The sequence below is a fragment of the Ipomoea nil genome, unplaced genomic scaffold, assembly GCF_001879475.1.
Source record: "Ipomoea nil cultivar Tokyo-kokei standard unplaced genomic scaffold, Asagao_1.1 scaffold1977, whole genome shotgun sequence".
Taxonomy (NCBI): domain Eukaryota; kingdom Viridiplantae; phylum Streptophyta; class Magnoliopsida; order Solanales; family Convolvulaceae; genus Ipomoea; species Ipomoea nil.
Window position 1 is genome coordinate 538,569 of NW_017618405.1, and position 16,563 is coordinate 555,131.

The window sequence follows — 16,563 nt, forward strand, 5'->3', positions numbered from 1 at the left end:
ATGAATTTGAATGTAAAGAATTTTTATATTGGAGAAAAATAAATACAATATAACTAATAAAATTATTTCTCTTATTTAATTTATTGCTAATTAATAATTTTTTTTTTGAATAAATGCATTTTAGATACATAATTCTAAATTAAAGAAATGCATATGTATTAATTTTTGTTGTAGCTACTAAATTATTATTTTTTTAATTTAATAAGAGTAAAATAGAGTACTAATTATATGTCAACTTCGATTGGGATGAGATTCGAACCTAAGACCTTTTTTTATTGAAATCAATGAGTAAGTTAACGGTGAACTAATCGAAATTAACAGAAAAGATAATATTTAACGGAAAAGTTAACGGATAATCATATTCATTAAGGATAAATTAGAAAATCTGAAGAAAAAATTAAAATTTGATCAATCTGAACCATTAATTTGATTAAAAATTTTAACCGCCATTTTTTCTACTCATTATAGGTCTAACTGAACCTAAGACCTTTCTTATTGAAATCAATGAGTAAGTTAACGGTGAACTAATCGAAATTAATGGAAAGATAATATTTAACGGATAATCATATTCATTAAGGATAAATTAAAAAATCTTAAGTAAAAATTAAAATCTGATCAATCTGAACCATTAATTTGATTAAAAAATTTAACCGCCATTTTTTCTACCCATTATAGGTCTAACTCTCTTGGGCTCTTATTCGTATAGTATATATATATATATATATATATATATATATATATATATATATATTATATTTATAATAACATAATTTTTTCCGTGCATCGCACGGGTAAATTACTAAGTAAAATATTATATTATATTACTCCTTAGGGTTGGGGTTCAGCCTTTTGGAAAAATATTATATTACTCCATATATTATATATATTGAATTGAATGGGCTATATGTATACTTTCAACCCAAAATGATTTTCTTGGGCCTTAGAGTTAGAAGTCTTTTGATTGAAGCTCTTCCAGAATATTCTACGTTCTGCTGGAAAACCGCTTGTTAGCTGTGAATCTTTCTTTGTGGGGCCCTCTATACAGACACGTGGCATTCCATGCAACATCGATGAAATCGAACAGCTCTTCCATAAAGGCTTCGCAATCATCTTCGGCATCGTAGCTGTCGACAAATCAAGAAAATGGCTTCTGATAAGGTAATTTTTGAATCTTTGATCTTTTTTTCTTTTTTTTTTTTTTTTTCGTTTTTGTGTTTTATTTTTCTTATACAAAATCGAATTTCAGTTTTTCTGATTGACTTTTTTGGATCGTGTTTGTATAGATTGAGATGGAGAGGAGTGAGGAGAAACTGAAGCACCTAGGGTTCGTGAGAGTCGTTACCGTCAACGCTGTCGTTCTAATCTCAAATCTCTACGAGTATGCGAAGCAGAACTCAGGACCGCTGAAATCGACCGTCGGTACGGTGGAAAACGCGGTGACGACTGTGGTTAGGCCTGTTTACGATAAATTCAAGGATGTTCCCGATGATGTCCTAGTTTTTCTCGACAAAAAGGTATTCTTTCATTTTTTTAATTTTTTAATTTTTTTATTGTGTTTGTGTTATATATTTGTTGATCATACGATTGAGTTTGAGTTTTTTAGTTCTCCGATTCGTTTGCTCTTATAAGCAGAAACTTCGAAGTATTATCTTTTTAATTGGAATTCAAGGTTGTGCATGACTAAAATGAAATAGCCAAGTTGAGTAGGGGTGTCTTAGATTATTGAGGATCCCTTATTGTTGGATGGAAAAGGTGGCATATAAAGATCTAAGTATCTATCGGCTTCCAGAGTTGCTTCCTGATGCAAGATGTGCTATTTTTGGGGGGGGGGGATAGTGAGGTTTAGCTTGTGACTAAATTTTGTTTAATGGCTATGCTATTAAGATGCTTCAATATCTGTGGGTTTTCCTTTCATGTTGAAAATTTTTATGTTTTTGTCTTCATGGTGAATGGTTTTCAATTTGGTTTACATTTTCTTTTTCTATTTTTGGGATTCAAACTCATGACCTTGTGTTGCAAGTGTGGATCTCTTGGTGTCTTGGCCAGGGTTACCCTGGTTTACTCTCTTTATGATAGAGATTGCATGAGCTGCTTGTTGGGCTGACTAGTTGAATTAACATTTTTTGTGTTTGAGTTCAACCTGATAAAATAAATGACCTGTGCTAAGTTCCTCTTGTTTAATAAATAGGCACTCTTTAATATTTGCCCTTAGATTGATTGTGTATACTATTGCAGGTGTTCTTGGTTTAACTTGGCAATTACTTCTATATAGTTGGATATTAATGTTAATTTTGTATATTATATAATTTTATTTTTATATTATGCTCCAGTGTACTGTACATGTACAGTTCATGGACATCATAAGAGATGGGTATTATACTTGGAAAGTCTAGCCAAAACTTGTTTGTGAACAAATCAATCTTGTGTAGTTTCAATTTTAACTGCTTTTGTGTTTCTGTTCTTCATGATGTGGGCTTTCCATATCTGCAAATTTGTCAGTCGTTTCTTCCTGTGCATTTTACATAATATGTTTTGGCTCTAGGTTGATGAAGCAACTGAGAAGTTTGGTGAACACGCGCCACCTATGGTGAAGAAGCTTGTTAGTCAAGCTCAGATTGTAGTGCTAAAGGCATCTCATGTTGCTCGAGATTTAATACAGGAAGCTAAAGTTTCTGGTCCACGCGCAGCTATCTACCATGCCGGTACAATGTCCAAGCAATTTGGAGTGTTTCAGATTGCAGTGTTATGGTACCATATAAACCTTTCCCCTGCCTTGCATAGCATAGCAGAGATAGCTACTCCGACAGCTGCTCACTGGTCCGAGAAGTATAACGAGTTGGTTAAACTTATGAACGCAAAGGGCTATGATATCTTCTACTATGTGCCCTTGGTTCCCGTGGAAGAAATCTCCAAGGCGTACAAGCAGGTCGAGGCGGCTGCAGCAGCAAAGAAGGATGATGACATCACTCCATCTAGTATGACTGAATCTTTAACAGAATAGGATGGTAATGTGCCTGAACCTTGTGAATTATGAAGTTGGGTGTGTTTTAATTATGTGTAGGTTGGTGTGGTTGTGGGTTTGAAGACTGAAGAGTTGCAGTAGGGTAGCCCATTGTATAAATGACTAGACATCATCCTCTGTACCATTTGATGTGAGAATGCAGTGTCCTTTTGTTTGATTTTCTGCTTGTTCTGTTCAGTGTGCTCTCTAGATGTTATTAGTTTGTGCATATAAATATTGTGAAATTTGACATTCTCTTGGAACTTTTTGTTCTTTAATTAAGATATATGTGTCCAGCTTGGTGGTGTGACTGGGTACTTTCATCGCTTAAGAGAGGTCGGGAGTTTAAACCTCTTCTTGCAGGGAAAAACCAATCTGGCCAGCCTGGTGCAAATATGGATTAGTCTATGTATGGTACAAGATTATAGGTGCCTTAAAGTTTGGGTCTGCTTTAAATGAAGTTGAATGTGGATTCAGAAGATGATGGATGAGTTAAGGAGGATTAGTAAATTTTGAGGGAATAGAAGGGTCCAAATTTGTTCTAGTTTTCAATTAATGGAGGATTTTAAATTTATAGAAGGGGGTGTTTTTTATAGATACCAAAGAATTTACGTGGACAGTTGAAAGGAAAAATTTTCCATGGTTATATATATGGTGAAGTTGAAAAGATGAACAATATTGATTTATTGGTTGATAAGAGTAGATCTATTATGGTACATGTAAACAAGGTTTTTTGAAAGGATGTAGGCCTTTAATTGATTGTAGATGGATGCCATTTAAAGGGAAGTTAGAAAAGAGGGCAGCTGTTAAGTGCAATTGATTTATTGGTTGATAAGAGTAGATCCAATTGCTTTGCTATGGTTGAAGGGGAGTTGGAAGGAACTTGGAAGTGGTTTCTGGAGATATTAGATGGGGATCTTAAGATTTGTTAGAAATTTAGAATCCAATTTATAATAAACAAAAGGGATTAATACTTGCTTTTGAAGAGTTATTCCTAGGTGTAGAACATAGGCATTGTATAAGACATCTCTATGCTAATTTTAGCAAGGATGGATATGATAACTCATGAAACAAAGTTTTTGGACTGCTTGCAAATCATCTATAGGAAGTGAACTTCAAAGGCATTAGAAGAAATGAGATTGTTAAATCTAAAATTTGTCTGATGGGTGCTTGATAGTGAAACTAAGATACTTTTTGCAATTTGTGCGAGTCATTAACAACTCAATTTGCCATGCAAGTGATAAGTACAAGCCCTGTTTGGTAAATGGTTGTTAACTGATAGATAATTTGGTCACTTAGAGTGTATAATAAGTTGCTAACATTAGTTGATTGTAAAAAAGTGTTTGATAAATTAGTTGTTAGATGATATCTGTTTGATATAATTTCTTTTCTCAAAAAGTTAATTGAAAAAGTTATTTTGAGTAGTTTTTTAAACAAGTCAAAGAACTAATAGTGGTCAAATAAATCAAAATTAGCCTATAGGCTAACTATTTTACCAAATAGGACCACTAACAATGTGTGAGAGTTTGAGAATTTATATGTTTTAAAATTATAAAGATTCTCGAACAAAAGAAGGAAAAAAATAGACGATTTTGATAGCAAACAATGCAAATGAAGAGAACTATCAAGTTGAAGACATTTTTGGCAATGTGAACACCCATAAGGTGAATTTAAATCAAAGACATTGTCGTCCAAGTTGAAGACATTTTTGGCAATGTGAACACCCATAAGGTGAATTTAAATCAAAGACATTGTCGTCTTTTTTTTTTTTTTTTTTTTTTTTTTTTTTGATAGCATACAAAGCAACTGAAGAGAATTATCAAGTTGAAGACATTTTTGGCAATGTGAACACCCATAAGGCAAATTTAAATCAAAGACATTGTTTTTGTAGGAGGTGGGATCTCATTGAAATTTTCATTTAATCATGTCATTGCGACAATAAGAACAAAAGGAGATGTATCTAAAGATTATCACCATTGTTCTAGTATGGAGGCTTATCTTAAGAGTTATGAACTAATAATAATGTCAATCTGTTCCTTAGATTTATAGATAACTGATCAAAAAAGCTAAAGAAGAGATATCCTATTGAAACGACTCTAGGTGCAAAAGCTAGTTGGCAAATTATCAAGAGAATGAGAGAAAAAGAAGTGTTCACTTTGCATTGTGGTAAGGTAGTCATAACAAGACTAGATGCAAAAAGATACATGACGTAGAAATGGAGGCATCTCATAACAAGCTCATTTGTTACACTATCTGATTCTCTTTTCTATATATACCCTTTTCATTTATTACACTTTCTCAATAGAGGCAAGGCGGTATTAAAGTCTAAGATGTTACTACTGTGAAAAATGTTATTGTTGAAGTCTAAGATGCTAGTGATTGTGAAGTCCAACGTGCTACTATTGCTAATGTTGAATTCCAATGTGCTGCTAATGCTAATGTGAAGTCCAAGGTGTTGCTACTCCAAGATGTTGCTGCTGCTACTAAAGAAGTGAAATGGTTGGTCCCATATGCTAACGAGCTTGAGAGGATTATCCAACTCTAACTATGTTCAAGAGGAACTAATAGTTGGTGTGAATTCTTATACTTAATTTATCTCTTTAAGGATATATAATCTCTAAATATACAAAAAGCTTGCTAACCCCTTGTTTTTTTCGGAAATAACATGGTCACAATAACTTCTATCACAAAGCCAATACATACAGATGCAGGTACCTCATCAATCACAATCATTTCCATTAGTCACGATTGCAAAGGCATGAAAAATGAAAATGAGTAAGGTTTTGACACTAATTAAGGAATTGAAGACCAAACAACATAAGAAATGAAAATAATATTAGGGTCAAGGAAGTTGTTGTTGTTGTTGTTATTTTATGCATGCTGCTTAGTTTTGGATTTTTTTTTTTTTTTTTTTTTGTTATGACAATTAGCAACATTTTAATATATTGAAAAAAATATACTAAATATAAGTGTCTATATAATATAATAATATAATCTAATAAGAGCCAATAAAGTTAGACCTACAAGGTGAATTAAAAAATGTTGGTTTAATTGTTTGTTCAAATCAATGGTTCACATTATTTTATTACTATTATTATTTTTTTTTTTTTAGAATATTATTTTTTGTACTTTACCCTCTATTATATAATTTACTTTTTCAAAATACCTTACATTCCGTTAGTGTAACTTTAGTAACGGAATATTTCGTTAACAATTTATTATTCTTAACTTAGTCATTAATTTTTACAAAAAAGGTCTTAGGTTCAAACCCTATCCTAATCAGAGTTGGCATGATTACATATACTATGAATATATTTGAGTATATTAAAAAGAAATACAATATAAAATTTAACATGAACTTTGATCAATTAATTAGCTAGACTATGGCCCTGTTTGGTAAAAAATTGACCTATATGCCAATTTTGGGGCAATTTATATCGTGCACCAGGGCGCACATTGCATTGTGCGCCCTGGTGCAAAACGACGTCGTTTCAGATTTTTTTAAAAAGAATTTCGCTACCCAGTGTTGGCGGTTAATTTTCCTTTAAAAAAAAGAGTGAATTCCATTTTTGGTCCTATTGTTATAGGGGTACGTTTTTCCAATTTTAGTCCACCATAATTATTTTTGCTACATTGCGTTCATTATTATTAAAAGTGTTCCAATTTTAGTCCACTTTAAGATTTTTCGTGGACTAAAATTGGAACACTTTTAATAATAGTGGACGCAATGTGGAAAAAATAATTATGGTGGACTAAAATTGGAATGACCCCAATAACAGTAGGACCAAAAATGGAATTCACTCTAAAAAAAATCTCATGTTAAAAAATGTACATAATTTTATACTAGAATTAACATAATTGTATACATGAATGTACATAGTTGTATAAACAAATACACATAATTGTATAAACAAATACACATAACTGTATAAAAAATACACATAACTGTATAAAAAAATACACATAATTGTATAAACAAATATACATAATTGTATAAACAAATACACATAATCACGTCAACTCCCTACATAACTTACCAAAACGACGTCGTTTTGAGAGGTGTGGGGCGCACAATGCTATGTGCGCCGTGGTGCAGGGTATAACGATTGCAATTTTAGCTTATTTGACCACTATTAATTGTTTGATTTAGTTAAAATATCAATATAAATGTTTTGTTAATTAGCTTTTTTGCAACTCCAAAAGGCTAAAATTCAAAAAACTACTCCAATCAACTTTTTCAATTAGCTTTTTGAGAAAAGAAATTATACCAAATAGCTATCAGCTAACAGCTAATTTACCAAACGCTTTTCTACAATCAGCTAATGTTATCAACTATTTATACCCTCTAATTAACACAATCAGCTAACAGCTATCAACTAACAGTCATTTTACCAAACGGGGCCTACATATATATATATATATATATATATATATATATATATATATATATATATATATATATATATATATATATATATATATATATATATATATCATTCAAAGTTGAGTATCAGATTATAAATAAGGAATATCGAAAATCATTTTCTTGCATTTAAAAAAAAATGGTTTAAGTTTTTTTTTTTTTTAAGTTTAATTAATCTTCTTTTTATTATTTAGATCAAGACTCAATATTTTAATTATGTTTTTGCATTATTAGGAATGATTTAGGTCATTATGGTATTAATATTTTTTCTGTATTTCTATAACGGTACAACTGTACATTACTTTATAAATATTACTAGTTTTTCTACGCGCTTTGCGCGAATGGGATAATGCCCAATGATTCTTTTTAAATAAATATTTCAAAGTATATCAATGCAATATTATATAGAAGATGTTCATGCATACGTAAATAAATGTTGAATTTGTTTATTTAAATCAGTAATTTAAAGTATATAAATGCAAGATAATATATGAGAGATTGATTATATATAACTGTCACAAAAATAAATGGAATAAGGTTCAAATTGGCCACTAATCGTAACCTGAAAATGTAATTAGGTTACTGAACGAAATAATTTTTAATAAATTTTGAATAATTTTAAATAAGTTTTGATAATAAATTTTTTAAAAAAAAAATTTTAAAAAAAATAACGGGTGGTCGTTGGCTACCCCATCTGTTTTTTTTTTTTATTTTTTTTTTTTTATTTTTTTATTTAAATTTTTTTAATTTTTTTTTTTTAAAAATTATTATTAAAATTTATTAAAAATTATTTAAAATTTCAATTCAGCTGTCACGTAAGTAGGTAACCTGCTACAATTGATAGTAACCTTTTATCCGGTGAAATTGCATACATTTGGAGTGATCAGTGGCTTAATTGCACGTTTTTGAGTGTTCGGTGACCTAATTGCATTTTCATGTTACGTTCAGTGACCAATTTGAACCTTATTCCAAAATAAATGTTTGCAACTTTGTAATACACTAGTCTAAATACTTAGTCTAAAAGCAACAGTCTAAATAAATACAACTTTTGGTTTAATTTTCTCTAATTCTAGTTTGGGTAGCATTGTCATTGTCTTCATCTTCAATACATGTTTTTTTTTTTTTTTTTTTTTTTTTATTGGTAGTATGTCATATGCAATTAGGTTATTGTTTGTAGCATAGAGGGATTCATCATGTAATGAGATTATGATGTAGGAAGCTTTAGATTTGCCTTGTTGTGTATATGACTGGGATTTTAGTTGTGCTATGAACTCTTTATATTACAAGCACATGTTGATATTTGATAGTGGTAGTTTAATTTCCCCTACATGTTTCATGTGTTGTGAGATGTGTGTCATAAGTTATCATGTGAAAGTATTGAACAAAATATTAATATTTATTATATTTGTATAAAATACTTGGTAAATAAATAAATAAATAAATATATAACATATTTTGTATTATAACTTTGATATTTAATTACAAGATAATGTAAAAAGAAGACAATAGATAATGTAGTGAATATAATAAATTAATAAATTTGAAGGTAAGGAATCTTTGAATTATATAAAATAAAGATAATATAACTAATGAAATTATATCTCTTTTTATTTTTTTTATAATGAATAATTAATTTTAAATAGAGGCATTATAGACATCTAATTCTAAATTAATTAAATGCATTGTATTATTTTTTGTTTAGCTACTAATTTATTTTTAATTTAATAAGAGCAATAAAGTGGCGTATAATCATTTATTTATTTTTTTAAATGAAAGAAAATCAAATGATTTTCAAAGTTCCTGATTTATAATCATTGAATGCTATGTATTTAGATGGGCTAATTATTTGACCAAAGTTTATATTAAATTTTATATTGTATTTTTTAATACTTTGTAACATATTTGTAGTATATGTTTAACAATTATGCCAACTCTACTTGGGATGTGGTTCGACCCTAAGACATCTCTTATAGAAATTAATGAGTAAGTTAAGAATAATAAATAGTTAACGGAATATAAGAAAGTTTATACTAACGGAATTTAAGGTTATTTAAGGGAAGAAAACAATATAATAAAGGGTAAATAAGGAAAATCATTAAGAAATACTAAAATCAAAATAATATGAACCATTCATTTTAAGAAACAATTAGGACCAACATTTTTTTTTATTCCAGTTAAGGGCCTAACATTATTGGCTCTTATTAAAATTGTAGATGTAGATACTATTTTTTTTTTTTTGACAAAATTTTTCTTACATCATTAAAGTTTTAAATTTTATACATACATACATACATACATACATACATACATACATATATATATATATATATATATATGTGTGTGTGTGTGTGTGTGTGTGTGTGTGTGTGTGTGTGTGTGTGTGTGTGTGTGTGTGTGTGTATGTATATATAGAATTAGGTTCTGGTGCGGTTAGAGTGCTCAGGTGCAGTTGTGCGGTTTAATTTGGGCCATTCATCTCGCTTAAATCAACGTCCAGGATTACAAAAATTTTAAAAAAAAAACGTGGTGGCAATTTTGTAATTTTTGAATCTAGGTCAAAATTAATGTGAGCAGTTATGTGATTAATGTGCGTGAGTTTTGTATATAAGATGCGTGAGTCTTGTGCATAAGGTGCGTGAGTTTTGTGCTTAATGTGCGTGGGGTTGTGCTTAATGTGAGTAGTTGGTAAAACTTAAAGTGTGTGCTTTTGTGTTTAAGGTGCGTGAGATTTGTTCTTAATGTGCTTTTGGAATCAGATTGAGGAGACAAGCAATGAGCAAATTTTCCACCAATTTCATTATGCAAATGCTTGATGATCGAGACGTTGGAGTAACCAAGAACAACAATGCTAGAGGTAGTGCTGTTCGAGAACATGATTTTATTTATTTTTGTGGCCGCACCCAAACACGATGTTCTTGAATGAACCATCGCTGATGGTGAAAGTATCGGTAGCAATATCGCCGGCAGTTTTGGAATAGTCGCCGCCGTAGGACACTTGATACTGGCAAACGTTGTGCAGTGAACTTAGGAAGAAAAACAAGAAATAGAGATAAGGAAGATAGGAAATTATGCTTGGGGAGAGAAGAAATAAGAGAGAAGAAAAATGATTGTTCTTATTTATCAGCATAAAATCCCTCAAACAATCATCTCATAGCTAAATACAGGTTAACAAGGCCAAAACAAACTCCCAAATTACAGCTGGGTGTAATTGACAAAGCTGCTGGAATCCAAACTACTTGGGCGGAAAACGACGTCATCTGACTGCGTTTCAACTGATCTCAACGACAAGCTCCAAACGACGTCGTTTAGCACTTACTTGCAACGGTTTCAACTACTGCTGGTTCACATGACGCCGTTTTGCTCCTTCCTTTTGTTTCTTCATTCATTCTCAGCTGACAGTCTCCCAGCCATGCCTCCTTCCCTTCCCTTTCACCTCCTTCACCATTAATGGTTCATTTTAGGGTCATACCACCACCCCCACCTTCAGAGGATCCTTGTCCCCAAGGATCAAAAGAAGGAAATTGATTCTTCAGGTGGTAGTATTCTTTCCAAGTGGCCTCCTCCGATGGTAAGTTAGCCCATTGCACCAAGATTTTAGTAATTGCTCTGTTGTTTCTTTTCACAAGCCTCTTCCCTAGCACAACCATGGGGGTTGCTAGCACTTGACCCTCTTGCACAACCATGGGGGTTGCTAGCAAAAGGCCATGACTAGCCACATTCTCACTTTTGCACCTCTGTCAAGTGTCACACCCCTTCACCAATTCCATTACATCGCTCTTCAACCCCTTCCAGTAAAACAAGGCTTTCAGTCTCTGGTATGTGCCATTCTTCCTAGCATGCCCTCCAATAGCAGATTCATGCAGTTGCAACATCAAATACTTCCTCAAGTTCCCTGCACTCCCTACATATAATCTATTTTTATACCTTATAAGACCCTCCCCCCCCCCCCTCCCCCCCCCCACCACTTAAACACACTAGTACAAAATAGAGCAAAGAAATATGGTTTTAGGCTACCCTTCTTAAAATAAGGGTAATGTATTATTTTTAAAAAAGGGACGGTGGCATACTCGTAAATAAATGAATAAGAATCCGCTACCCTTTTAATTAAAACGGTAGTGGAATTTTTTTTTTTTTTAAAAAGGATAAACTATCCACTACCCTTTCTAAAAGAAAGGGCAGTGCGGAAACGGATCTCGGTACAAAAAAAAAAAAAAAAAACAACCCTTCAAAACCATATCAGATCTCGCTCTCACATCTCTCAAGCTAACAGAAGCTGTCGTCCTCACCACACCTCCGCCGTCGACATCTCCGTTCTTCCACAGTTCTCATTCTTCGTCGTCATCTTCGCTGGTCTTCGTACAACAGAGCAAGGTTGCCAGCGTTCTTCGTACAGCAGCGCACACAGGACGAAGGTCGCCAACATCGTCGGTCTTTATACAGCAAAGCAAGGTCGCCGGTTGCGAAGGTCGCCGTTTTCTCTTCCTCATGGGTCGCTGGTGCAAGAAGGTATTAGTATATTCAGATCTCTTACCCTTTCATTTATATACATATTATTGTATAGAGAGAGACTGTGGCGATTAGTATATGATTTTGATTGAACAAGTCTGCAAGTTTAGCCATACTCTGTTGTTCTTTGTGGAAGGGAAGATCTATCACAAATTTGATATGAAGCCTCACAATAAAAATAGTGAAAACTATGGAAAACAATGTCGTGAAAGGACAAACAAGTATATGACCAAAAGTAGACAAATATAGGTAAATATTTTTTATGTTCGTGATTTGATATTGATCAATTTTCTATTATATTTTGGAATAGTTTTGACCCTTTGTTCTTTCTTTTATTTATTAAAAGTATTGTCTATTTCCTAATTCCTCCATTCTTTTGCAGGTTATTGACAATGATAATGGAAAACATTTGAGGCCAATGCCAGGGATTTTTGCTTCAAAGCCTTTTGGATCTGCAGTAATTTGCATCTTACCTCAGTTGAAACTTTTCTTAAATTTATGGGAGAGGTGTACTCAAACTATATGCTTACAGATGCCAACACCATTAATGACTGTTAAAAAAGTCAGATTTTTTGGGTGTTTGTTACTCCTAATGGAATGCATTTCTTTCTTTTGATTTTTCTCTTCATGATTTACTAAAGTGTTTCTGATTTGATGTATGAAAAAGAGTGTTAAAAGTCAATTTTTCTTTCAATTTATTTGATGGATAAGACGAAATTCTTTATAGACCACAAATATTCAATTTTCTTTTTTGGGTGTTTTGTTGCCTAATGTAAATTAATTGCAGTTGAGGGAGTCCCTGGGAGAATAAAGCAAAAGAAAAAGGGGTTTTTGTGCACAACTACTGGCTAATGCACAAGCTGCAGCAGCTGACAGAAACAAGGTTGGCTATAATTTCACTTCTCAATAGTGTTAAATGCTTATTGTGTGGTTATATGTATTTAAATTATGCATTTTTAAGGACTTGTATTTAATGGTTTGGTTAATCTTGATGAATGAGATATGCTGTTTTTCTTGTTTTGTGTACTATTTTTATTTTAAATAAATAATTTTAATGTATATTTACAGATTTGGCAAGTGATCTTAATATTTGAGATCTTTTTAGTTTCTGTGGTATTTAAGAAGTGTGATTAAGTTGCTTAAGAGTTAACTTATATTTTCTTTTCTTTTCATTTTTGAAAATGGTACATGTCAGGGGTGGAGCTATCCTGTTTCTGGGAACAAAGCGCCACCATGATGAGTGGTTGAGGGATACTGAAAATTATGCAGTGAAAGGTTGTTTTTCAATGTCAGAGTTGGGGCATGGCAGTAATGTCTGTGAAAGTGGTTTATATAGTTCAGTTCTGTCAAATGAAATGAATGCAAATCATCATCCAGGAATGTTAATAGGATAGGATGTTTGCTCTATGATTTCCCAGGTCTGAGGTATTGAAACAGTCACAACATATAACTCGAGCACAAGAGAGTTTGTTATAAACACTCCATGTGAATCAGCTCAGAAGTACTGGATAGGAGGGGCAGCTAATGTATGTTATATGACTCAATCTTATGTATATATGTTTAAGTGTTTCTGAATTCAATGGCAGATGTTTCTCTTGATGGCAAGTATCTGACTGCAATTAAGGATCCTGACAGGGTAACCTCAATTAACCTTTAGTACCAATGCTAAACTGTGTCTGTCTGTCTTGTTGTGATCTTCTAGTTCCTTGGCATTGTTTAATGGTTTATGTTTCAGAGATTCGGGAGCATTCATGGCGCCTTTGACAACAGGGCGTGTAACCATACCATCCATTGTAACTTACTCAGCAAAAGTAAAACACCCTCTTCTCTGATTTAGTATTTCTGAAAGACTAATTAAATTAGAACTGTTCTGTAATAACACTTGGATATTCATCAGCTGGGCTTAGCAATTGCCATAAGATACTCATTGACAAGGAGAGCATTTTCAGTCACACCAAATGGACCTGAAGCTTTATTGCTTGATTACCCCAGCCATCAAAGACGACTACTCCCTCTTCTTGCAAAGATGTAAGTAGCTGTGTCTGCATTTCTCCTCATTGCCCTTTCCTTTCTACTTGTGTCACGTTTTATGTCACAATTTTGGTTCTATACTTGGTTAACCGAGGTTGTTAATAACTAACTAAGCCCTCGACCTACCATTGTTTTTATTATGGCTTTTTCCTTATCTTCTAACTGAAAATTGCTTATCAACACAGTTCTTTTGCTGCAGATATGCCATGAGCTTTGCTACTAACTTCTTGAAAAGGATGTATGTGAAGAGGAAACCTGAAACGATCAAAACCTTACATGTTGTTTCAAGTGCCTTTAAGGCTACCTTAAGCTGGCATAATATGCGAACACTTCAGGTAGTAGCAGACATCACAATTGTGATCAAAATGTCTTGTGGAGTCATTTTTAACTTTTATTTTAGATTAAATATTATCTTGTGTTTATAATTTATTTATTATTGTGATGAAAGTATTGAGATTGATTGATATAAAATATTGTATCGATAGTATTGAATTGTATCGATAGTATTGTATTGAAAGTGCATTGATAATATTGTGTTCATAATATTGTATTGATATGTTGTTTATGAATTATGTACAAGATTTTTTTATAAAATTGGGAATTTTAAAAATAATAAATGAATTTTTTTTTTTGTAAAAAAGTAAACCATCCGCTACCCTTTCTTCCCAGAAAAGGTAGTGGAAGATTAAGAAAAAATAATAATAATAATAATAATAATAATATGCCCTACCCTTCTACAGTTAGAAGGGTAGCGGATACTCAACTTTCCGCTACCCTTGTAAAAGGGTAGCGGAAAGCTCAGGGCTTTCTGCGACCCTAACATATGCTACTCTTGTACAAGGGTAGCGGATAGTCATTTACAAGGGTAGCGGATGTGTATTTCTGTACTAGTGACATTGGGATCAGTAGTGGGTTAACTAGTGCAGTAGTTAAGTTATCAGTCGCCCAACTATCATTATCATAACTTTTGATGATATCTTCCATCCATTAGGGTTGAGCAGTTGAAATGGCATAAGTTGTTATGATGATCTGTTTTGATAGTGAAATGCCTCCCAAGAAGATAAAACCTCCATTTATCCACGTCATTAATAATGGAGAGGTATTCCTTCTCATAGATGGAAAACGCCAAATGTTTTCCTCCAAAAGCCTTGCTGAAAGAGGCAACTAGTTTGCCGTCTTGCATTAGGACAGCCCCCATTCCCTTATGGCTTGCATCTGCCTCAATCACAAATTCCTTCTGAAAATCTGGCAAAGCTAGGACAGGTGAGTGACATAATGCATTTTTCAATTGTTCAAAGGCTCTTTCAGCTTCATCATCCAACAAAAGGCATCCTTGTTTAACAAGTCTGACAGTGGTTTGCTAATGATCCCATGGGTTTTAATAAACCTTCTATAGTACCCAACTAGGCCTAAAAACCCTCTTAGAGCCTTAACAGTTAAGGGTTTAGGCTAAGTTGCTACTGCCTCAAGCTTAGCTGGGTCAGTTTGCAACCCTTCTTGAGAGATTATATGTCCTAGATATTCCACTTGTGGCTGAGCAAAGAAACATTTGCTTAGTTTGGCATATAGCTAATGCTGCCTCATGATTACTAGGACCTCTTCCAGGTGCTGCCAGTGAGCCCCTAAGCCTTTGCTATATACCAGAATATCATCAAAGAACACCAACACTCATTTCCTGAGCAATGGTTTGAACACTGAATTAATATAAGCCTAGAAGGTTGCTAGGGCATTAGTGAGCACAAATGGCATGACCCTGAATTCATACAAACCTTGGTGAGTTTTGAAAGTTGTTTTGTATTCATCCCCTTCCTTCATTCTTACCCGGTGCTAATCAGATCTTAGGTCAAATTCAGAGAAATAGGTGGCCCCAGCCAATTCTGGGAATAGGTCTTTCGCTGGGGGTATTGGAAATTTGTTTTTGATGGTAATGTTGTTGAGAGCACTGTAATCTATGCAAAATCTCCATGTATTGTCTTTCTTGGGAACCAACAATACACGGGAAGCAAAACATGAAGTACTTGGACTAATAATCACAGTTGTGAGCATTTCCTCTACCATATTCTCAATAGTATTTTTCTGAGTATAGGAATACCTGTAAGGCCCAATGTTGATAGGCTTAGCCCCTGGGATTGGAGGAATGGTGTGGTCAAGGGTTCTTTGAGGGAGTAGGGTTGATGGTTCTTGGAATAACTCCTAAAAATCCTACAATAACTGTGACAACTTTGGTGGTACTAATTGTGTAATAGTGTGGTAGCAGGTGGAAGATTCAGTAAACTATAGGGAAGGTGGTACACTGCATTGGATTAAGAAACCATGAACACCTTCATTGTGCCATTTCTTTACTTGTTTGTCAGAGGTTGCCTTCAACATTACTTTCCTGGTCAGCCCTTTCAGAAAAACTTCCCTCCTCTCTTTGTGAAAGGAAATACTAGGAGACCTGGTGTGAAGTTGAATTGGGGCATATTGATCTACCCAATCCATCCCCAACACCATGTCACAGCTTCCCAACCTCAGGAGCCTAAAGTCCTTCACAAATTGTTCCTGCTGAATCTACCAGTAGAGGCATTGGCAAACTGAATCACTTATGACCTTCTCCCCATTG

At 33.2% G+C, this 16,563-nt stretch overlaps 2 protein-coding genes and 1 long non-coding RNA gene across 3 annotated transcripts; all 3 read left to right on the top strand.

Moving 5' to 3' along the window:
- Nucleotides 1-972: 972 nt before the first annotated feature.
- On the top strand, nt 973-3,199 carry LOC109147161 (REF/SRPP-like protein At1g67360). Its single transcript, XM_019294800.1, has 3 exons — nt 973-1,158; nt 1,284-1,514; nt 2,543-3,199. The coding sequence occupies exons 1-3, from the start codon at nt 1,144-1,146 to the stop codon at nt 2,999-3,001; spliced, it is 705 nt and encodes a 234-aa protein (XP_019150345.1). The 5' UTR covers nt 973-1,143; the 3' UTR covers nt 3,002-3,199.
- Nucleotides 3,200-12,138: 8,939 nt separating this feature from the next.
- LOC109147170 lies at nt 12,139-12,388 on the top strand. Its single transcript, XR_002048583.1, has 2 exons — nt 12,139-12,179; nt 12,313-12,388. It is a non-coding gene; the product is annotated as an uncharacterized LOC109147170 (long non-coding RNA).
- Nucleotides 12,389-13,045: 657 nt separating this feature from the next.
- On the top strand, nt 13,046-14,452 carry LOC109147117 (putative acyl-coenzyme A oxidase 3.2, peroxisomal). Its single transcript, XM_019294764.1, has 6 exons — nt 13,046-13,205; nt 13,517-13,566; nt 13,666-13,741; nt 13,838-13,958; nt 14,161-14,338; nt 14,447-14,452. Exons 1-6 carry the CDS (start codon nt 13,112-13,114, stop codon nt 14,450-14,452), a joined length of 525 nt encoding a protein of 174 aa, XP_019150309.1. The 5' UTR covers nt 13,046-13,111.
- Nucleotides 14,453-16,563: the final 2,111 nt, after the last annotated feature.